The sequence below is a fragment of the Eumetopias jubatus genome, unplaced genomic scaffold (genome assembly GCF_037043125.1).
Source record: "Eumetopias jubatus isolate StellerSeaLion01/CBP00866 unplaced genomic scaffold, mEumJub1_p1.0 scaffold_1, whole genome shotgun sequence".
NCBI lineage: Eukaryota > Metazoa > Chordata > Mammalia > Carnivora > Otariidae > Eumetopias > Eumetopias jubatus.
The window spans coordinates 201,926,887-201,950,951 of NW_028274807.1; the positions used below are offsets into that span (position 1 = coordinate 201,926,887).

At 43.2% G+C, this 24,065-nt stretch overlaps 1 protein-coding gene across 2 annotated transcripts; it reads left to right on the forward strand.

The window, feature by feature from the left end:
* The first annotated feature begins 664 nt into the window (after positions 1–664).
* LOC114196350 (putative serine protease 46) lies at positions 665–22,658 on the forward strand. Of its 2 annotated transcripts, none has more exons than XM_088022219.1 (5): positions 665–746; positions 3,695–3,872; positions 4,051–4,310; positions 5,360–5,532; positions 22,404–22,658. In XM_088022219.1, exons 1-5 carry the CDS (start codon positions 665–667, stop codon positions 22,656–22,658), a joined length of 948 nt encoding a protein of 315 aa, XP_087878345.1. The 2 variants fall into 2 exon arrangements, with proteins under 2 accessions (XP_087878345.1, XP_027942776.1); XM_028086975.1 differs by having other exon boundaries at positions 5,369–5,532.
* Positions 22,659–24,065: the final 1,407 nt, after the last annotated feature.

Sequence of the window (24,065 nt, forward strand, 5' to 3'; positions counted from 1 at the left end):
GGGAGCGGTCCCAAGAAGGCATTTCTTCTGCTGGCTCATGAAGACCCAGGCCTGCAAGCTGCTTCCTCTCAGAAAGTCACGTTCCCAGGCCCAGAACACCTGGCCTTCCTCTACCCAGGAGCCAAGCCTGTGGGAGAAAGGAAAACTCTAGTTCTGGCTCAGGCCCCCCTGCAGCAGGAATGAGCCATGATCCTCTTCCAGTGCCTCAGTTCCTACACCTTCGGGGTGCCCTCAGAAGGGTTTCATGAAGGAGACTGGACCGGGCACCGGGGTCTACAGGGGGGCTGTAGTAGACTCAGGATTGGGTACACAGGGGCGCCATCAAAGCCAAGCCAGAGCCCAGGAGGCATTGTCGTGGGCCAGATACCGGGTGCTGTCACAGGCTCAGGGGTAGGCACCAGGAGAATCATTCCAGGGAGGGGCCTGGTGGCAGCATCCCACAGTGACCCTGGTGGGCCCTCGCCATGACCACACTGTCTCCTTCTCGGGATCCTGCTTCTGCCGCAGCTGGGTGAGCCCCCGACCCTGGGGCAATGGCCCAATCCCCGCTTCCGTGAATAAACAAACCATGAGTTCTAGAATTCTCACACAGGGGAGACACCCTGCCCCACCCCACCCCCACGTCCCTTTATGAGGACCAGTGCAGGCTGGGCACCTGCTAGCCATGGCGTGTGGGCCAGGAGATCTTCAGAGCCTCACATCTCCATTTTCCTCTGCCAGAGTTGGGACCCCACTGTATTTTGAAGGTAGGGCCTTAGGGACATGGGAGAGAGGCAGGAGGGGTCTGTTTGCCTGGGTGCTGTCCTCATGCCTAAATTTCTCTGTATCCTGAGGGGCACATCGTCACCAGCCTGCATGGTGTGCCAGCCTAGGGACCCAGCTGGTGTCACAGCCGTTCTAGTTTGCAGGGTGGCCATGACCACGAGGGAAGAGCCTTGTTAGAAACTGGGGAATAGTGGCGCCTGGGTGGCTCAGTCGGTTAAGTGTCTGCCTTCGCCTTGGGTCATGATCCCAGGGTCCTGGGATCGAGTCTTGCATCGGGCTCCCTACTCAGCGGGGAGCCTGCTTCTCCCTCTCACTCCGCCCCTGCTCCCCCTGCTTGGGCTCTTTCTCTCACAAATAAATAAAAAAAAAAATCTTAAAAAAAAAAAAAGAAATTGGGGAACAAGCTAACAACCATGGACCAGATGAGCTTGTTTGGGAAGCGCGATCTAAGAAGACCAGGACTTGGGATGACAACGTGAGGCGTGAGTGACCACTTAACGCTACCGACTTAAGGTCTCAACGCCCCTGTGAGCTGGGCTTTACAGTGTTCCCATTTCACGAGAGGAAACCAAGGCCCAGGGGACTTAAGTGACTTGTGGAGCCAGGATTCAACACCAGTTTTCAGTAGATTCTCCGTGGTGAAACATTTGGGCCACCGTGTGACAGAAGCCCTTTGGCTCCCCGCACTAAGCAACCACACGTGATCTGGTGGTGGCGGCCCTGGCTCAGGTCACCTGCCCGCTGACCGTCCTCCCACTTGGCAGGACACATGCTCGCATGGTGTCTGTGAGTAGGGACATGCTCCCCAACTCAGGGACCTCACCTTTCCTTTTCCCCTCACTGCGCGACTCCCCTTCCCAGACCAGTGCCTTGTAGAGCGAGCGAGCGAGCGAGTGAGTGAGTGTTCTCCCACTCCGGGCTGCCGCTAGACATCGGGGACATTTTAGGATGGTGAGGATGGGCACTGCTCCACAGAGCTGACTGAGGTGCCTATGATGATGTGGGGGTGGGGGTGGCAGGCTGTGACCTTACAAAGACAGAGGTCAATGAGCTACAACAGGTCTTCCTGTCACCACAGGTGAGTGTGGGCCATGACATCGAGGTGCGGCTTGTAAGTGGGTGTGCGTGACTTCCAGGCTCCAAGAAGGGGTAGAGGTTATCTGCAATGGAGTCTGTTTGAGCCCCTGAGTGTCCCCTGTGTGTGGGATGGTGAGGCTGGGCCTCTGGCGAGGTTGATCTGCAACACCTCCTGCCCCCAACCAATCCATCATGGCTCCCCCCCAGATATGGGGGGGCCTGGCATCTCCAGGCTGAATCCTGCCATTCCTGCGTGAGGTTTCGAGGAAGGAGGTTGGAGTTGGTGTTGTTTTGGATGTGAGTTCTGAGGAGGGCAGTTCTCTGAGCCTGGGGAACCCACGCTGGGTGTGGAGCGCAGAGGCGAAGCCCACATTTGCCCCCCAGGACTGTCACTTTTTAGGTGCTGAAGGTCATTCTACAGAGCCCTGGTTCTGCAGGGCCCACAGCTTTGTGAGAAAGGAAAGGGCAAGCCTCTGGAACTCCTCTTTCCTCCCGGAATGGGACAGTGTCCATGGGGCAGGCTGTAATCTGAAACAACAAGGTAGCCACGACCCCACCACAGCACATGAGAGGAGCTGGAAATGTGACTCCCCCTGGGGGGAGGTGGAACATAGGACGGCAAACCATCGGACAGGGACACGAGCAAGAAAGGAGCAGCAAGAGAACAAGGCAAGACAAAAGTCCATGGAGATGTGGGGACTCATGAGGGTGCCCGTGGACCCTGTGGAAGGCCCTGGTTGAGGGTGAGGGTGTCCAGCCACAAAGTCTGTGGCAAGGGAGCCGGCCATCTACATGTCATTATACCAGGAGCCCTGGGACGTGGTAGGATGGTTTGGGGGGAATTTCCATGAGGCAGGGCCCGCTAAGTGCTTCTGCTAATGTATATGGACCACCATAGATTATTAGCCTTGCTCTGTTTATTAATGAACCCCTCCACCAGCATCATGGACCCTCCCCCAGGCAAGGACAAGTCTTGGTTACTGCTGCTGAGTCCCTGATGCTCTGCTTGGCATGCACACGGAGGGAAACAGACTTTCTGGGACCACGCCAGCTTCTGACGGGTGTAAACACTTGTCTAGCTTTGCCTCTGTGAGGATCCATGACTGCGTGTTAACAGCTTGTTGGCCAGCCCAAACTTGACAGAAGGCCATATACATAAAAAAAACTTTTTATTTGTCTTTCATCTTGGTCCCCAACCTTTGCTGTAGAATTTCTCCCTTTCCTGTCCTCAACAATGTTCAGTTAATAAATACCAGTCCAAGATAGGCCAGTTCAAAGCCTCAGTCTCAAAACCAGTTCCGTGTAGCTCCTTCTGCTCCCACTCCTGTTGTTGGGGACAGGGAGGGGCAAGGAGGGGACCGACAAGCATCTCTACTCACTTCCTCATATGGTCACAGAGAGCACACCCCTTGGCGGGGCTGTGAAGGCGGGTGCTGGAATTGTGCAATGCAACATCACTGCACAACTACAAGCCATCCTGCTCACTTGTGCCCCATCACCTACCCCCTGACCGGCAACTCACTCCTCGGATGAGTCTCCTCCTTTGCTACTCTAACCATCTGCCCCTGTAAACAAGCACACAGAGATGAATCCTGGGGTGGTGGTTCCCAACAAGCCATGGAGGGGCTGGCTGGTCCCCCTCGTTTGGCGGATTGCTTTATCAGGTGGGGCACTTGTTGCCTCTGGACCTTTGGTTGTCATTTTTAGGGCTGTATGAAACGCCCTCGCCCACCTGTGCAATGGCTGGAATGTGGCCCTCTCTGCCTCGATGGTCTGCTGTGTATGGTGCTGGGAGGGCCGCTTGAGAACCTGCTCGGGGCTGGCACAGTCCCCTTTCTACCTTTTTCCTTAGAACGCTGGTTCCAGACCTGCGGTCACACCAACATCGCCTGCAAGATGGTGAAGGGGAAGCTGGTGGAGGTAGGCAAGTGGCCATGGCAGGTGAGCATCCTGTTTCTGGGCGTGTACATCTGTAGCGGCTCCCTCATCCACCATCAGTGGGTCCTCACGGCTGCGCACTGCTTGCAGAGGTCAGTCAGGGCACCCAGCCAGTCCCGGGGGCTTTGCTTTCTGGCCTGGGGGGCCCCCTGGTAAATCTGGGGACCTGGGACTAGGGACCTGGCTGGGTTACCCTGTGCTCAGTCTGTGTCTCTCCAACCACTTATGGTCTCACTGTTGGCAACCTGCCTCCTACCCATGGCCTTGCAGATCCAAGGACCCCAAAATGTACTCCGTGAGGGTGGGAGTCCAGAGCCTCTCAGACAACGGCACCCAGCTCCTGCTTACCCGCATCGTGATTCATGAGGATTTCCACAACCTCATATCCCAGGATATTGCCCTCCTGAAGCTCAGAGACCCCATCTCCTGGTCCCCGCTCATCCAGCCTGTCTGCCTACCCAACAACAGATTCAAGCTTTCTGTCGGAACCATGTGCTGGGTGATCGGGTGGGGACATAAAAGCACTGGAGGTGGGTGAAGGCAGGCAGAGGTCCCAAGACACCGACCTCTTCAGAACACAACTTCAGCATGGGGTCATTTGTTTATTCCCATCTTTTTTAAAAAAATAATTAATTAATTTATCTACTTGAGAGAGAATGAGCGGGGGCTGGGGCGGGGAGAGAGACAAAGGGAGAGAGAATCCCAAGCAAACTCCATGCCCAGCCCGGAGCCCAACATGGGGCTTGATCCCACAACCCTCGAGATCATGACCTGAGCCAAAATCAAGAGTTAGATGCCCAACCGACTGAGCCACCCAGGCACCTCTCATTTGTTCATTCCTTGATTCACTTGTTCCCTCCATCAACAAACATTCCTGAGCGCTCACACATGCTGCACACTATCCTGACCTCTGTTGCTAGGAAGATACACACAGTGCTCTCGTGTAAAAGATACACATGGCTTGCATGAACCTCCGTTGCCAAAGTGAAGTTAAATCTAGTGCCAAGCCCTCACCTTGCAGCATGGCAGGCAATCGATCTTTGGCTATCAATGGGGTTCTCTGTCTGCAAGTGGCACATGGGCCACGGTCTCAGGAAGCAGTAAGGCATTGGGCTGCATTCATGCATATTTGTTACCTCCAGGCACCAATAATTCCTGAAGATCTGGCCTCTGTGGGTGCCACCCTCGAGTCCTAGAATCTAAGAGTGTTTGTGGGATCTTGCCTTCCAGGGGGTGGCACACTTTGGGCTCTGGGGTCTTGACATCTTGCCAGGTAGCCATGGAGCAGTCAGTGCTCAGCCCCCACCCTCATGAAACCTGAATTATTGAAGGAGTCTCTCCTTGTCCTCATTCAGTGCCTAGATGTTGCTCAGGGGGATACTCTTGCTTCAGTCATTTTAATGAGCTTAGGTTTTTTTTTTTTTTCTCCAAAAATGTCAGGCTGTGGTGATAGGGTCTTTACAAAGTGCCATCCCAGGAAATGGCCCTGCCTCCCACCCTAGTAAATCTGGACAACTTCAAGATGGAGGCATGCCAAATGGTTGAAGGGATGACGAGGCAGGATCTCTCTCTCTCTCAGTCTCTTCAGTAACCCCAAAGACCCCATACAGTCTTCAGGAGGTGGCTGTCAAGATCATAAACAGTGAAACCTGCCATCAGCAGTACCAGTTCCTCTTCTTGAAGGACCAGAAGAAGTTCATTGGGCACGACATGCTGTGTGTCAGCTCAGAATGGGGCATGGACTCTTGTCAGGTGCGGGGTGTGTGGCCCAGGGCAGGGAGAGGGCTTTCAGGGGACATGTCTTCCTTTTCACAGGGCACTGTGTGACCTTATGAAAATCTCCTTTCCTTGGCCTTCAGTTTCCAAGTCTGTAAAATAGGGCAGAAAATATTCTTTGCACTTGTCCACAATAATGGTAATAATGGCAATGCATCTTAGGTCTTTTTTTTTAATTTTTTAAAAAAGATTTTATTTATTTATTTTTGAGAGAGAGAGCAAGGTATGTGCATGCACAGGGGGCGGGGGTGGGGCAGAGGGAGAGACTCTCAAGCAGACTCCCTGCTGAGCATGGAGCCCAACGCAGGGCTCCGTCCCATGACCCTGAGATCATGACCTGAGCCGAAATCAAAAGTCAGACGCTCAACAGACCTAGCCACCCAGGCGCCCCAGTGTTCAGTTTTCTCTTATCACAAACTGCTAGATAGTCTCACACACATCTCCCTATTTATATGTTCCAGAATTTCTCGACAGGATGTGTCTTGCAAGGAACTGGTGGGTCACAGGCTGTGCATACCTTCATCTTTAATAGTTATTGCCAAATTGTTTTCCGAAGTTTTGTGTGAATCCATATTCTTATAGCAGTGTTTGAGAATTCTGTTCCATACTGTTGCCAACATTTTTGGTACTGGCAGACTATAACATGTTTTCCATTCTGTTAGATGAGAAACAGAACAATCGTATGGCAATGTGGTTGCTGTGTTCATGTCCCCAGTTACTAGTGCAGTTATGCCTCTTTTCACATGCTCGCTCTCCATTCGTGATTCTTCTTCTATGAATCACTTTTTCAGATATTTTGCACATTTTCTATTGTTTGCCTTTTTCTTTTTATTATATTTTTATATTTTGGATATTGGTTCTGTGAATGGTGTGAGATAGAGAGAGGACTATTTTTATTTACTTCCTCATGTGGACTGTCATTTGTCCCAACGGCTTGCATTGCAAAAACCGATTCCTAGATGTAAAATATGACATCATATACATAAAATGTGGAGGTGGTGGGCGTATAAAAATGTAGTGTTTGGAATATGTTCAAACTTAAGTGATGTTAACTTAAAATAAATTGTTATATATATAGGATGTTATGAAGCTCAATGGTAACCACAAGTCAAAAGCCTACAATAGTACCCATCCCCCCCCCACAGAAAGGAATCCAAACAAAACACTAAATAAAGTCATCAAATCGCAAGAGAAGAGAACAAGAGAGGAAGACAGGAACAAAGAAGAACAGTAAAAACAACCAGATAACGATTAACAAAATGGCAGTAAATATATAAGTATCAGTAATTACTTTAAATGTAAATGGACTAAATGCTCCAATTGACTGAATGGATTAAAAAAAGCAAGACCCATTTATATGCTACCTATAAGAGGCTCACTTCAGAACTAAAGATACATACAAACTGAAAGTGAAGGGATAGAAAAAGATATTCCATGCGATTTGAAGCAAAAAGAAAAAAAAAGCTGGAGTAGCAATACTCATATTAGGCAAAAGAGATTAAAAAAACCTTAATGTAATAAAGAAGGGCGTTACATAATGATAAAGGGATCAATCTAACAAGAGGATATAACAACTGTAAATTCTATGCACCCAATACAGGAGCACCTAATTATGTAAAGCAAATATCAACAGACATGAAAGGAGAAATTCATGGTGATACAATAATATTAGGGTACTTTAGCACACCACTTACTCAATGAATAGATTTTCCAGACAAAAAATCAGTAAGGAAACAGTGCCTTTGAACAATCCACTAGATCAGATATACTGAATGTTTTATATATACATATATTATATATATGTGTGTGTATACACACACACACACACACACACACACACACACACAACATTCCATCCAAAAAACAGTAGAATACACATTGTTTTCAAGTGCACAAGTGCACATGGAACATTCTCCAGGATAGATTACATGTTAGGCCACAAAAACAAGTTTCACTGAATTTAAGAAGATTGAAATCCTATCAAGCATCTTTTCTGACCACAACAGTATGAAACTAGAAATCAGTTACAAGAAAAAAACCTGGAAAAAATAGAAATGTAGAGGCTGAACAACACACTCCCAAATAAGCAATGGGTCAATGAAGAAATCAAAGAGGAAATTAAAAAATACCTTGAGACAAATGAAAATGGAAATACAACGGTTCAAAATCTTTGAGATGCAGCAAAAGCAGTTCTTTTTAAAAATTTTTTGTTGTTTTTAGTTTTAATTCCAGTCTAGGTAAGACACAGTGTTATATTAGTTTTAGGTGTACAATATAGTGATTCAACAATTTTATGCATCCTTATGCAGTGCTCATCATGGTAAGTGGACTATTAATCCCCATCACCGATTTCACCCATCCCCCACCCACCTCCCCTCTGATATGCTTTATTTTAAATGAGTACCCTCAGTTAAAGTTACTATTTTTTTTTCAACAAGAACATTTTTTACTTGAAGCATATTTCATAATACATGGTTCTAAGAGATGTGTAGAAAACATTCCATCCAAGGAAAATAGAATACATATTTTCCTCAAGTATACATAGAAGAATCCCCTGATTAAATCACAAAAAAGAGACATGATAAATATTACAAATTTGAGACTGAAAACATACCAAGGATATATTCTAAGCACAATGAAACAAAACTAAAGATCAATAATAAAACAAAACTGGAAAATCTACAATGTAAATATTAAATATTTAATATGTAAATATTAAACAACACACTACTGCACAAGCAGTGGGCCAAATAAGAAATAATATGGCAAGTCAAAATATGTCTCAAAACAAAAGAAAAAGAAAACACTATTCTAAAACCTATGGGATGCAGCAAAAGCAGATGTTAGAGTAAAATTTATGCTATAAATGCTTGTATTAAGAAAAAAGTTCAAATAAACAACTTAAGATTACACCACAAGGAGCTAGAAAAAGAAGAGACTTAGCTGAAATTTAGTAGAGGAAGGAAATAACAAAGAAAAATCAGAAAGAAATAAAAATAGAGACCAGAATAAACAATAATATAACATCAAAAGTAATGACCAGTTTAAAAAAAAAAATCAGCAATGCTTTGACTAAAAAGAAGCGAGTTTATAATGATGCAGGCCTACCTCAAGAAACAAAATCTCAGACAATCTAACCTGACATCTGAAGGAACAAGAAAAAGAAGAAAAAAGCCCAAAGTTAGTAGAAGGAAATAACAAATATTGGACTGATATAAATAAAATAGAGACTAAAAAAACAATAGAAAAGATCAACGAAACTAAGGGCTGGTTCTTTGAAAAGATAAAATTGATAAAGCTTTAGCCAGATTCATCAAGGAAGTGAGAGAGGGCTCAAATAAACCAAATCAGAAACGAAAGAGAAGTTCAACTAACATCACAGAAATACAAAGAATTATAAGAGCCGACTGTGAAAAATAATACACTAAAAAATTGGACAACCTAGAAGAAATAGATAAATTACTAAAAACATAATTTTCCAAGAATTAATCAGGAAGAAATAGAAATTTGGAACTGGCCGATTACTAGTAATGAAAAGTGAATCAGTAATCAAAAAACTCCCAACAGACGGAAGCCCAGGACCAGATGGCTTCATAGGTGAATTCTACCAAACATTCAAAGAAGAGTTAATACCTATTCTTCTCAAACTATTCCAAAAAAATTGAAGAGGAAAGAATGGTTCCAAATTTATTCTATGAGGCCAGCATTACCCTGATACTAAAACCAGACAAACACACTACATGAAAAAATTATAGACCAATACCCCTAATGAACATAGAAGCAAAAATCCTCAACAGAATATTAACAAACTGAATTCAACAATAGATTACAAGGATCATTCACCATGATCAAGTGGGATTTGTTCCAGGATGCAAAGATGGTTCAATGTCTGCAAATCAATCAACATGATACAGCACATTAACAAAAGGATAAAAATCATATGATCATCTCATTAGATGTAGAAAAAGCATTTAACAAAATTCAACATCTATTCATAGTAAAAAACTCTCAGCAAAGTGTGTATAGAGGGACGATACCACAACATAATAGAGGCCATATATGACAATCTTGCAGCACAGAATACCCACTGCAATCAGACAAACAAAAGAAATAAAAGGCATCCAAATTGTTAAGGAAGAAGCAAAACTGTCACTATTTGCAGATGACATGATAGTATATATAGAAAACCCTAAAGACTCCATCAAAAAACTAACAGAACTAATAAAGGAATTCAGTAAAGTTGCAGGATACAAAATGAATATACAGAAATCTGTTGCATTTCTATTCACTAATAATGAAGTAGCAGAAAGAAATGAAGGAAACAACTCCATTTACAATTGCATCAAAAAGAATAAAATGCCTAGGAATAGATTTAACCAAGGAGGTGAAAGAAATTGTACTCTGGAATCTATAAGACAATGATGAACGAAATTGAAGACAACACAAATAAATGGAAAGATATACCATGCTCATGGTTTGGAAGAATTAATCATTAAAATGTCCATACTACCTATTGCAATCTATAGTTTCAGTTCAATCCCTATCAAAATACCAGCAGTAATTTTGACAGAACTAGAAAAAAAATCCTAAAATTTGTATAAAACCACAAAAGACCCAGAATAGAAAAAGCAATTTTGAGAAAGAAGAACAAAGCTGGAGGTGTCACAGTCTCAGATTTCAAGCTATACTACAAAGCTAGAGTAATCAAAATAGTATGGTACTGGCACAAAAATAGACCCAGATCAGTGGAACAGAATAGAGAGCCCCCAGACAAACCCATGCTTACGTGGTTAATTAACCGATGACAAAGGTTAATTAAGGAGGCAAGAATATACCATGAGGAAAAGACTATCTCTTCAATAGGTAGTGTTGGGAAAAACCAAATAGCTACATGCAAAAGAGTGAAACTCGACCATTTTCTTACACCATACACAAAAATAAACTCAAAATGGATTAAAGGCCTAAATGTAAGACCCCAAACCATAAAACTCCTAAAAGAAAACATAGGCAGTAAACTCTTGCCCATCAGTCTTAGCAATATGTTTTTGAATCTGTCTCCTCAGGCAAGGCCAACAAGAGCAAAACAAAAATGAAAACAATCCAATTGGGACTACATCAAACTAAAAAGCTTCTGCACAGCAAAGGAAACCATCAACAAAATGAAAAGGCAACTTACGGAATGGGAGATGGTGTTTGCAAATGATATTTTTGATAATGGGTTAATATCCAAAATATGTAAAGAACCCATACAATTCAACATCAGAAAAACACCCCAAACAAACAAAAAACCCAAACAATCTGATTAAAAAATGAGCAGAGGACCCGAAAAGACATTTCTTCCAAAGAAGACCTACAGATGGCCAACAGACACATGAAAAGATGCTCATCACTCATCATCAGGGAAATGCAAATCAAAACCACAATGAGATATCACCACACCTGTCAGAATGGCTAAAATTAACAACACAAGAAACAGCAGGACTCGGTGAGGATGCGGAGAAAGGGGAACCCTCTTGCACTGTTGGTGGGAATGCAAACCAGTGCTGCCACTGTGGAAAACAGTGTGGAATTTCCTCGAAAAGTTTAAAAGTAGAACCACCTTATGATCCAATAATTCCACTGCTGGGCATTTACCTGAAGAAAATGAAAACACTAATTTGAAAAGATATATGCATCCCTACATTTATTGCATTATTTACAACAGCCCAGATATGGAAGCCGCTAAGTGTCCATTGATAGATGAGTGGATAGAGAAGACCTCCAATGTATTTTTGGACTTTTTTCTTTTCTAATAAAGATGTTTAAGGCTACAAATTTCCCTCTAAATACTGCTTTAGCCTAATGCCACATATCTTAATATGTAGCATTTTTACTGTTATCCAGTTCTAAATATTTTCTATAATTCTCATTCTTATTTCATTTTGACCCATGACTTATTTAGAAGTGTTTTTTTTTTTTTATTTCCAAATACATGTGTGCTTGTTTGTTTTGTTAATCATTTCTGACCCAGTTGTCGCGTGGTCATAAAATTGGCTCTATGGCAGTACCAGTGATATGGAATATGTTGCAACTTGCCTGATACCAGTGATATGGAATATGTTGCAACTTGCCTAGTGGCCTGGTATGTAGTTTTTAATATTTATTTCATTGTTTTCTATTTCTCTTAATTTTTCTTCCTCTTCCCTTGGCTTGATTTGGTTTTCTTTTTCTGTCTTCTTGAGCAAAAAGATTTACTCTTTCTAGTTTTGTCTTTAAAGCATTTAAAACCATGAAATCATCTTTTAAACGTGGTTTCATCTCTTAAATTTTGTACTGTTGTGATTCCCTTATGACTACCTTATTTTAAAAATTATATAGTGTGATTTGAAAGGCAATGCATGCATCTCCTTAAAAAAGTAGTACATAAATGAAAAAGTTGGGAAATGAAACTTTCTTATAATCAAACTACCTAGAAATTTCTGCTCTAAGTTGTTTAGTTTCTATCCTTAACACTTCTTTCTATACATATATGAAACTCTAAAAAAGGTTTAGGTTTTTTTCTAGTTTTTATCTTTAATGAAAGACTGTACTATAATTTTATTCTTCAAATTTTTTACTTTCACTCGAAATAGATCTTGAACTATCTTGGACTGTCTATATAAATACATTCCATCCTCCTTGAATACTGAACAAGTCTCTCATATTGTTATGTCATAATTTATTTACCCATTCTCCTATTGATAGACATCTGAACTCATTTCAGTATTTTTCTACCATGCCAGAGTAAAAATCTTTGTTCAATAGATCTTTGCACATTTGTTCAAATATTTCTCTAATAAGTTTTTAGAAGTGTAATTACAAGATCAGTTGTATGCACATTTAAAATTTTTAAAAGATATTGACAAATTAGTCTTCTCAAATATTTGATCCGTTTATATCAATACCAACAGTATACGAGTGTCCCTTTCTCTGTGTCATCCCCAAAATTAGGCATTATTTTCATTTTAACTTTTGTTCCTCTGGTAGACTAAAACTTTTATTTCTGCTTTAATTTCATGAAATCGGGCAATTTTGTAAATTGCTTATACAACAGGCTATTAGGAAGTTTCAACAAAATCATCAAAATACACTGTGTATCAGGATTCAAAGGTAGTTGTGTGACCGACATTCCACAATGTGTGTGTATCACAGGGTCAAGAGCTTAAGGGAAGGAATGGGGAAAACAGACCAGGCTTCCTCCTTCCCAGGCCTTCTGTTTGCCAAAAGCCCTAGACAGCAGTGGGGAGAACTTTTACTTTAAAGCAAACCTGGCATTGTGATTGCTGTGTGGGAATGGATATTCTGATTTCTGAACTGAGATACGTTTCTGTGACCGTGTCATCATAGCAACTACGATGACGTTAACCACAGTGAGCAAAGACTTCTGGTTCTGCTCAAGCTCTTCCCCAGGGTCAGGGAAAGAACTCGACTTCCAAATAAATTGTAAAAGAACAAAGGGAGTCCAGACTAAGATGCTTGAGGTGTTCAGTGGACCATTTACACTCTTCTCTGTCCTTTGCTCACGATTTTCTATTAAACCACTTTTGTTTTTATTGATTTATAAAATCTCTGGATATTATACGCTGTAGTAATTATTGGTAAAGGAACATCATGTCTTTTTCAACTTAAAATGGTTTATAAATATATATACTTTTTATATAAACACACACACATATGGAGAGGGAATATAAAACAAATATGGTAAAACATTAACAATTAGTAAATCTGGGTAAAAATATTATACTTGCAACTTCTTTGTGAGTCTCAAATTATTTCAAAATAAAAAGTTATTTAAAACTTTGGGAACTGGAAGTTTTAACCCTTCATAAAATGCTTTACAATATTTTACCCTATTTGTCATTTGCCTTTTTTCAGTGTGGACTTTTCTCCATAGAATTATTTAAAAATTTATCATTATTTCCCTTGGTGAAGTGGTTTTTGTGCTGTGCTTAGAAGTACCTTTCCCACCCTAAGATTATAAACATATTCACTCATGCATGTTCTTAATTCTTTTCTTTAAATATTGCAATTTTGATTCATCTGGAAGGTTGAGAGAAGCAATCTGTTTTATTTTCCTCCAAATATAGCCAGTTTTGCAAATAATCTCTTATTGAATACTTAGGTTTTTTTTTTTTTTTTTTGGCAATGAATTAGAAATGTCCCCTTTAGGCGCTGCCTGGCAGACTCAGTTGGTGGAGTGTGTGCCTCCTGATCTTGGGGTTGTGAGTTCGAGCCCCACACTGGGTATAGAGCCTACTTAAAAACAAAATCTTAAAAAAAAAAATGTCCCCTTTATTATATTCTACATTCCCATCTAATTTTGGTCTGTCTCTGACTCTTACAGTCTCATTCCTCTGCCAACACCACTCTTCTTAAATTATTGTAGCTATTTAATTCCTTCTTTTTGTTTGTTTGTTTGTGGTCAGGCAAGTCCTCCTTCATTATTCTCCTTTTAAAGAATTTGCCTGGCTGTTCTCCATGTGCATTCCAACTGAACAATCTCAGGAGAATGTCAAAAAGAAAATCATGTGGCGATTTTGTTTTGTTCTATTTCTTTCTGTCTAGAGCAAGGAGTTTACAGTTTCCTCCACAAAGTTGCTGCACGTTGTTGCTTTAAGAATATGCCTACGTGATTTATATCTCTGTTGTGAGCAGTGTGTTTTCTTTCATTTTATTTTCTGCTGGAACTATATATTTGGTTTGTGTATGTGTGTGTGTGTAACAAGCATCCTTTCTGGATCTAGTTAATTCTCTTTAATTTTGCAGGTCCAGAGACCTATCATCTGCAAACAGTGATCAATTTAACTCCTTCTTTTCAGTGTGTATGCTTCTGACTTTTCTTGTCTACTGCAGTGCAAGAACTATATTCCAGAACGATTGCTCTGTCTTCTGAGAGACACTGTGTCATTTTGTTTTAAGTGTGTCTCTTGTGAAACGGCATAAAGTTGGATGCTGTTTTTGTTAGCATATCTGGGAGAATATTCTTTAATCCATTTACCAAGAAGAATGTTTTGTTTGGTGCCCCCTCCTTATGTTTTGGGTTGATTTTTATTTTTTCCACTCTACTTTTCTGCTGTAATGGTTTAGAAGTTGTCACGTCTCAATTTCAGGTTGCGACTGGTCACCTTATATTTTCCACACACATATTTAGACCTGAATTAACAAATAGAGTTAATCAGCGTCTACAACTTCCTCCACAGCGGGACAACACCTTCCTTCATTTTCACCTTCTTCATTTCCTTCCCCCAGACTCATCCTCCTGTTGAAAATATCTTGTTGACAAGAGCGAGCTGAACTCTTTTATTAGATCTAAGAGTTTTTAGTTGACTCTCTCGGGGTCTGCAGGCCTACACTCCTAGGAGCTGTAATTAGTAACGATTTTGACTTTTTGGTGCTCACGATGTTTGTTTTTTTCAGTCCCCTGGGCACGTCTCCAAATGGAATTTGTAGCTGGGCCTTTTCTTGTTGCTGGCCTTCATCATGAAGCATGGTGCTCATCTGGCGTATCGTCTACCAGGGAGAGAGCCGTTCCAGCCTGTTCTGCTATAGCATTTTATTTCAGGAGTGAATGCCTTGCTTCATAAAATGTGTTTTCTGCAGCTCTCAAGATCCTCCCTGCTTTGATCAAATGTGCCGAGTCAGCCCCGAGAACAGACTCCTCAAGTCTGCCCAGCTTGTGCGCCAGGATCGTCTTTCCCTGCTCACCGTGTCCTTCTGTTTCATTCATCTGTCAGATTCAGATTTACAATATCTTTTTTTTTAGAACATGTTTAATTTGTTTATTCATCCAACAGACGGCCTGTGCTGGGCCCTGGGCCAGGCACAGGGCCCTGTGGGTGCAGGGCCCAGGAAAGGTACCGGCCTGGGAAGGAAGCATCCTGCGAGAAACATCAAGGCAGCATGACCCACCTGGCCTTTGCATTTTGTTTTCTTTCTCCAGTGAGTCTGGCCTCCTTTTTAAGGAACGCTGAGGAAGGCGCTCCCTGTATCAAGATACAGAATCAAAGACTATGCTTCACTTGAAAAATGTCAGCCCAAGTTCTGGAACATTTGAAACAATATAAATGATGTGCTCCTTGAATGCTGGACAGAAGTTGCCTATGAAACTATGTGGGTCTGTTTTCCCTTAAGGGGTACTGGTTGTGGGCAAAATTTTAAGTTGTTTTGCCCATGATTATTGGACTTATGTGATTTGCATTTTCTTAGAAATTACTCATTTCATCCAGAATTTAAATCCACAAAGAGGAGGTTACAAACATTCTTCGGATTCTGAAGAAGTGTATTTTCCCAGGATGCAGTTCTCACCTCTTTTCTACTCACACCATGAAGTATTTGCGTTTTCCTTCCCTTTCTGTTTTTCTTGGCAAGATTTACAAGGTGCTTACCTATTCTGTTGTTGTTTTTTTTAAGAACTAGCTATTGATTTCATTTCTCAAGGCTATGATTTTCTGCTTTCTAAAGGAGGGATTATCTCTTTTTTGTCTTTATTAATTCCTTTTCAAGTGTCTTGAGCTGAATGTGTGGTAATACATAACTGAGGACAATAGTGAATAACTTATTTTCATTCTCTCTTGTTTGACGAAAATATTTAGACCGGGACTCTTATGTGCAATTCAGGCCCATATCCCATGGGCTTGGCCATATGTGGTATTCTTCTCTCTCTACACATAGATTTTAATTCTGTTTTTACTTTAACATTTTTAAATGTTAATTACTTTTCCTTTGATAGGGTAGTTCACATTCTGTCAGGGGCTCTGGTTCTATTTCACTGTGGCAAGAGAATGTCCACATTTGAGATCTTTCTCTCTCCCCACCATTCTCTCTGGGTTCTCTCTTCCTATGGGCCCTGGAGTCCAGTTAGTCTTCTCTCTCAGGTAAGGGTCCTCACGTCATCATCATTAGCTTGATTATCACTGTCTTGATTTTCCCCTTCATCTTCCATATTCTCGCCCTGCAAAGGCACCTACTCAAATCTGTTTATTACATATCTTTAAAGATATACCTGTATCTTTCAAAAAGGCATAGGGTCGCTGTATGTGTATTTTCACGTGCATAAATGATATCATGCCACTTATTCCCTCCTGTATTTGTTTGTTGAGAAGTCTCAATTTGTTAGAGAATCCACATTAAATGGCTACTCTTTCAAGTCCCTGCCCGCCCCCTCCCCACACGCCCTATGTCAAAGTTCTTCCCTCCCTCAAACATCATTTTGGGCAGTCACTTTTAGTTATTACATGCCCTGTCTGATTACAAGTCTAGATTTAAACAGCAGTTTGATTTACTTTGCCAAGCCCTACCACATCTCCCTCCTTCGGTGCTCCTGGGAGGGGGTGGGGGTCCCCACCTCACCAAACTGTCAGGGATCTGGTGACTGGGGTGTACACTCTGGAGTCTCCCTTAACTCTCTTTCTACCTAACTTTCTTTTCACTTCCATTTGCATGATCAGTGCTTCTCCATCCCCTCGCTTTCAGTCTGCATGTGTCTTTAAATCTGAAAGTAGCCTTCTGTAGGCAGGGTATAGATAATTCTTGCTTTTTTAATCTGTTCTGTCACCGTATGTCTTTTGATTGGAGCATTTAGTCCATTTACATTCAAAGTCATTATTGATAGTTATGTACTCATTGCCATGTTGTTACTTGCTTTATGGTTGTTTTTGTAGTTCTCCGCTGTTCCTTTCTTCTCTTGCTCTCTCACAGTTTGCTGGCTTTCTTTGGTGATATACTTGGATCCTTTCTCTTTATTTTTTGCATATCTATTATCAGTTTTTTTTATCTGTGGTTACCATTAGATTTGTATATAACATCTTCTGCATATAGCACTATTAAGTTGGTGGTCACTTAAGTTTGGACCCATTCTTTACTCCTCTCCCCTCTACCCAACACTTTAGGTATATGGTGTCATACTTTACATCCTTTTATTTTGTGAGTCCCTGGATTAATTTTAAAGATATAGTTATTTTTACTGCTTTTGTGCTTCCTCCTTTTCTTACTCCTGCTTATGGTCTTTCCTTTCCACCAAGGTGTCACCTTTAACATTTCTTGTAGGGCAGGTTTAGTGGTAATGAATTCCTTCTTTTGTTTGTTTGGGACACTCTTTATCTCTTCTTTTATTCTGAGTGGTAGCCTTGCTGGATAGAGTATTCTTGGTTGTAGATTTTTTCCTTTCAGCACTTAGAATATATCATGCCACTTTATTCTGGCCTGCAAAGTTTCTGCTGCAAAATCAGCTGATAGTTTTATGGGGTTTCCTTTGTGTGTAACTGTTTTTTTTTCCTCTTGCTGCTTTAAAAATTTTTCTCTTTTTCACTACTTTTTGCCATTTAATTACTATGTGTCTTAGTGTGGACTTCCTTGGGTTGATTTTATTGGGGGCTTTTTGTGCCTCCTGGATCTGGGTTTCTCTTTCCTTCCCCAGATTAGGGAGATTTTTAGCTATGATTTCTTCAAATACATTTTCTGTCCCCCCTTTTCTCTCTTCCCCTTCTCGGATCCCTATAATGTGAATGTTATTACATTTAATGGTGTCACTGAGTTCCCTTAATCTATTTTAATTTATTATTATTACCTTTCACTCCCCTGTTCAGCTTGATTGCTTTCCATTACTCTGTCCTCCAGGTCACTGATCCATTCTTCTGCTTCCTCTAATATACTATTAATTCCATCTAGTGTATTTTTAATTTCAGTTATTGAGTTCTTTATCTCTGATTGATTCTTTTTTATGTTTTCTATCTCTTTGTTGAGGGACTCACTGGGGTCCTCCACTCTTTTCTCAAGTCCGGTGAGTATCTTTATGACCATTCCTTTATTATTATTTTTTAAAGATTTATTGATTTATTTTGAGAGAGACAGAGAGCACGTGCATGGGGCAGGGCGGAGAGGGGTGAGGCAGAAGGAAAGAAATCTCAAGCAGACTCCCCACTGCCCTGCTGAGCACAGAGACTGACACGGGGCTCCATCCCATGACCCTGAGATCATGACTGGAGCTGAAATCAAAAGTTGGTACTCAACCAACTGAGTCACCCAGGTACTCCATTATGATCATTACTTTAAATTCTCTATCAGACATATTCTCTCCATTTTGCTTAGCTCTCTTGCTGTGATTTTGTCCTGTTCTTTCACTTGGGACATATTCCTCTGTCTCCTCATTTTGTCTAATTCCCTGTGTCTGTTTCTATGTGTTAGGAAAGTCAGCTACATCTCCTTCTATTCCAAGTAGGAGACTTATGAAGAAGAGGTTTTGTAGTGCCCTGCAGTACAATGTTCCCTGTTCACCAGAACCTGGCACTTCCGGGGTGTCTCCTATGTGTGTTGCGTGCACCCTACTATTGTGGCCGAGCCATGTTTGCCTCCAGTCCAGTCATCTACAATGGTTCTCTTTGCCTGTTGTGGGCAGGATTTGGTACCTATGTTGTTACTAGGTCTGTCTGGGGTTGCCATGGACTTGAGTTGGGTCAGACCAGGTATTTGCAAGAACGGTGGTAGCACTGAACTGCAGGGTGCTCTTTTTAGGTGTTGTCCCCTGAAAACTTTCACTGGTGGGTGGGACTTGCAGTCAGACCAGATGTCTGCAGTGGGATTGGTGTGTGTGGTTATCTTCCCCTCTCTCCAGGGCAAGAGTCACTTGGGATTGGTGCTGGCCCCTGTTGAGGCTGCTTGCACCCTGCCAGGCTTGTGGCACTGCTTTGGATGATCTCCTCCCAAAGGTGTGTTGGAGGAGGTGCATCTTCAGGAGAACGTGGTGCAGGATGCACAGCGCCAGCCAGGTCTGTGCTGGTCCACTACAGGAGGATGACCTGCAGCTGCCTGGGAAAACTCCTGCTGAGGCCAGCTGGGATGGAGGGGGTACATCCATAGGAGAATGTGGGGGTGAGATGCACTGTTAGCAAACTAGGTGGGGACTGTTCTCAAGGGGCTGGTTCCTGCAGGTGTCCATGTATCTAGACTGGGAGGGTAGGGGTGGGAAATGCACCCGCTGACCTTTTGTTTCTGGGGAAGTCTCCCAAAGATCCCTGCCCCTCTAGCACACACTCTGAGATTAGTAAATAAATCTCCTTCTCATATACCCTAGGTGTTTTTTAAATTGCTGCTTCTATGCTGTATCTCAAGGGCTGTTTGTTATGCTGTCTTTTTAAGAGCAGGGGCTCAATTTCCTGTCACCCTCTGGCTGTCTCACAGCTGAGCCACTGATTTTTTAAAGTTCCAGGTGTTAAGCTCCACTGATTATAAGGACTCACAAAGTTAGGCCTCTCTGGTTTTCAAAGCCAAATGAAATGGGCATTTGTCTCTGCATAGGGCATCCCCTGTGGCTGGGGTGGGGGTCTGCTCCTCTCTCCTCCCTGCACCTGTGGCATCCCACCCTCCCACAGACAGTATTACAGGTCAGTTTGGCCCCTGACTGGGTTTCTATCCTTCCTACCCTCTTCAGTGTGGCTCCTTCTCTACATTTAGCTGTGGTGAGTCTGCTCTACCAGTCTTTGAGTTATTTTCTGGTTTATTTACTCTGATGTGGGTGATATCTAGGTGTATCCATGGGACGAGGTGAGCCCAGGATCCTCCTACTCTTCCATCTTCCCCAGAAGTCTCTCAACTCTCTTTCTCTGCTTGTTAATGTTCAGAGTGTCCTTACATATATTAAACATTGACTTCTAGTTACTTTTAGACAGAGTACATGCCCTATCTTAATTCATCACCTATCTTCAATGAGATTCGGTGTCCTTCACTGACTAGTCATAGCTTTGATGTAATTAAGCCCAACACATCTCTCCTCTTTAAGTTTGTGGGCTTTGAGTCTTATCTTAAGACATATGCTTCATCTCAAGTCAAAGTCATAGTCCTACGTGTTTCTAATGAGCTTTATCGTTTTAACTTTTCACATTGACAGTTTTAATTCCTCTGGAGTGTTGTTAGGTAAGATCCAACTTCATTTTTCTTCATCGGTTTCCCCTCATTAAAACAGAGATCCCCTTTCCCAGAGCTTTCTGGAGAATGTGCTACAACTTCTCACGTGCAGGCATCAGGTTAGCTCTCCGATGCATGACTGGTCTATTTTCCTATTTTTATGCCAGTGCCACAGTTTCTGTAATTACAGCTTTGACATATATCTAACTCTCCAGTAGGTCATATCTGCCCCCAGCCTGACTCTCCCACTTGCTCTTCTTTCTCAGACCTGTCATAGAATTCATGGACTCTTATCCTTCAATATCAATTTTAGAATCAGACTGTCAAGGTCCTGAAAAAAAAATCCATCTGGCATTTTATTTGGAATTGCTTGAACTTTAGAGATTAATGTAAGGAGGACTGACCCTTTTAATCTTTTAAAATAGTTTTTACTCTCTATTGAAGAGACAAAAGCATATTTATAAAACATATATGGAGAATAAAGAATAACACAACCAACATCCATACACTCCCTCCCAAGCCTATGAAATAGTGCTGCATTACCAGAAACTCTGAACCTTCCACGTGTGATAATCCCTGAGTTTCAAGATGAGCAGTTTCTAATTATGCTCTTGTTTTTTTCTGCTGGCTGGCATTTGCTCATGGTATCTCAACTTCCCTGTGTGTGGGGTGATGTTTTAAAGAGTGAGGAAATGTTCTTGGGTGTTCTCTGTGAGAATCCTCTGGGTACATGACTAACCCAGGACCACTTTGAATGGCATCCTTGGCTTGGGTTTTTGGAACCACCCACATAGTGTGAATTCCAATCACAAGTTCACATGAGGGCAGGTGCTCCCAGTTTCTCCTCCCTCAGAGGGCGTGGTCTTTTTTGGAGGTGTAACTTTTTGCAGGAGGTTTTGTCTTAGGCTCTCCTCCTTGTGCAGGCCCTGGGTTTTGCCTTTTATCTCCCACATCGATGAAGGACACTGTGAAAATGGAAGGTCAGTTTTGCCAAGTTTGACAAATAGCCTTGTGACCAAAGCCATGTGGGCTTTGCTGACCTCCCGGGGTTTTGGACTCTGAGGAGTCTTTATTTTCTTGCCGGCTCATCTGTGTATTTAAAATGAGAAGTTTTTAACCTCACACGTATTTAGTTATCTACAGCAAGGTCAGGCAGTGTATCTGGTCGTCCATAGTGCAGAAAGCCAAATGCTGAGCATTGGCATTTTTATGTTGTTTTCAGTCGCCTCACCTAAGAACCAAAATATCTCTTTACCTTCATGTAAGTCTTCATTTAATTCTTAGGTATAGTTTTATTATTTTTTTCCTTAAGTGTCTCATGCACTCTTCATTAGATTATGTTCTTTAAATCTTGGTTTGAATTACATTAAATATATATAGATATGTATATAAATATAGAGAAAGCTGTTTTTCTGATTTATAAAGCTTGTCAACAATTACAGCTTCCTTATAGAGGAAGCTTAAAAAAAGTCTTAAACCTACCTTCAGCAGGCATAACAACTATGACTTTTTGATGCGTGCTGTTATAAACATTATTCTTATACACGCACCTGCTTTGCACAAAAAAAGGGGGCTGGGTTGCATTTCAGATAGTCACTCTGAAAGCAGTAGTGTAGGAAAGAAGGTGGTCAAGGGTGGCACCTTGGAGGCCCACCGGGATTTAAGGGAGGACAGAGGTGGGGACCGGGGGGTTCTAGTCAGAGAGTTAGCAGGAGAATGAAGAGAGAGGCCAGTGTGATCCTGAGCTGGGGCCCAAGGGCAGAACTTCCAAGTCACGGAGCAGGTTTCTAGCCATGCCTCATTTTCAGGGGCAGCATAAGCCTAAGGCAGCTCTTGCTAAGGATCTGGCTCAAGAAGGTGTGAATTTCTGCAGAGCCTGCAGTGAGGCCCTCCCTCCGCCTCCCTCATGCCTCCCCTCCTCCCCTCCACAGGATAACTCTGGCAGCTCCCTCGTCTGCCAGGTGAACAACTCCTGGATTCAGATGGGGGTGGTGAGCTGGAGCCGGAGCTGCAACCAGCACCGCTTCCCAGGCATCTACACCAGCACCTCCCACTTCACCCACTGGATCAAGAGGCAGATCACGGACATGAGGTTCATCAGTAGGGCTGGCCCTGCCTTCCTGAGCCCAGTCACCCTCACTGGCTACATTCTGCTGGTGTCCTTGGGCTCCCTGTGGCTCCTGTGAGCGGTGTTTCTGGGGCAGGCACTCCCAGAGGCCGCTGCTTCCTCCCTGTCTGCCCTCAGGAGCCGTGCAGACCCAGGGAGCGCATGACATCAGGACAGAGCACCCTTGGGGGAGGGTCCCAGAGCCACTGGTTTTTTAAGTTGTTCAATGAAGATGCTCTTGAGTTTTACGCCACAGAAGTCACCTTTCTTCTTGACCGTGGCCAGAACCCTTCAGAGCCTACCCAGCTCCGGGAGGCCTGTCTGTCCTCTCAAGGGGAGCCCTCCCTGAGGGGCTTCCCTGTACCACTGCTTACCACATTTCCCGCTCTGGGCTGCAGTTTCCTCTTCTGCCAAATACCAGGTGGGACTCTGTGACCTCTAGTCCCTGCTTAATCATCTCAGCACCCCAGCAACCCTGGTCCCCATGGCCCTCCCTTGGGTCTCTGACCAGCCGCTCCCTCAGGACTTCCTAAGAGAATTTGTTCTCTTCCCAAGAAACTCAATGACTGGACTTACATTTATGGACTTCGTTCCAGAACCCGTGAACCTCTCCCAACCCTTCAGATCCCCCTAAGGGTCTACAGAATCTGATCAGTTCCTCTTCCTTCCCTGGCAGACGTGGATGATGATGGGGGGAGAAAAAGGGGCCAAGGCAGAGTGTTTGCTGGCATGAGTTGTGGGAGGTGACAACCCCCTGAGCTTCCAAGCTGCCTCAGCAACCTCCAACAGACTCAGGAGGGCAAGGCCAGGCTAGCCCAGGGGAGCCAGAGCCCTGCCTTCAGAGTGGAGGTAGCCTGGGGGCGGCTCAGACCTGGGGGGGCCTCCGGTTCAGAGCCCTTGTCCTTCGGGTGCCACAAAGGTAGTGGGTATGATTTGCTGTCTTTGAAGAGATTGGAGCACTGAATGGCCAGCCTGAGTGTTTCCCAAGACCGCAGGTCCCGGGCAAAGTTAGAGTGTTCTGACTTTATTTCACGTTCACCTAGAATTTCCCAACAGCTTTGAACCAAAGCTGCTCATAGGATCTCCCACACTCCTTATTAAATGTGTTATCTGTCTACGTCAACTGAGCCATCAAAATATTCCCCCAATTCCAACATACCTTAAAGTGGACTTCTGCTCCCAGAAGGGTCGGCTGGCTACTGCCATCACTCTTCATCTGTGACTAGGAACCTCACCAACACAGTCTTTCCTAAGCAGATGGATCTGTCAGAGAAGAGCATTTGCTGAATGGCGGTGGGGGCGGGGGAGGGGCGGGGGTGCTGCTTACAATTATGCAATCTTGTTGGGTCAATTTCAGTGCCCTGGGGCAAAGCCCCACTGTAGTTACCAGGCTGGGGGTTGCGGGGGTGGGGAACCCGCAATTCCACTTGGGAATCCTGGAGGCCAGCCCCAGGGGTTGTGTCCCATCTCACCACGGGAAGGATGA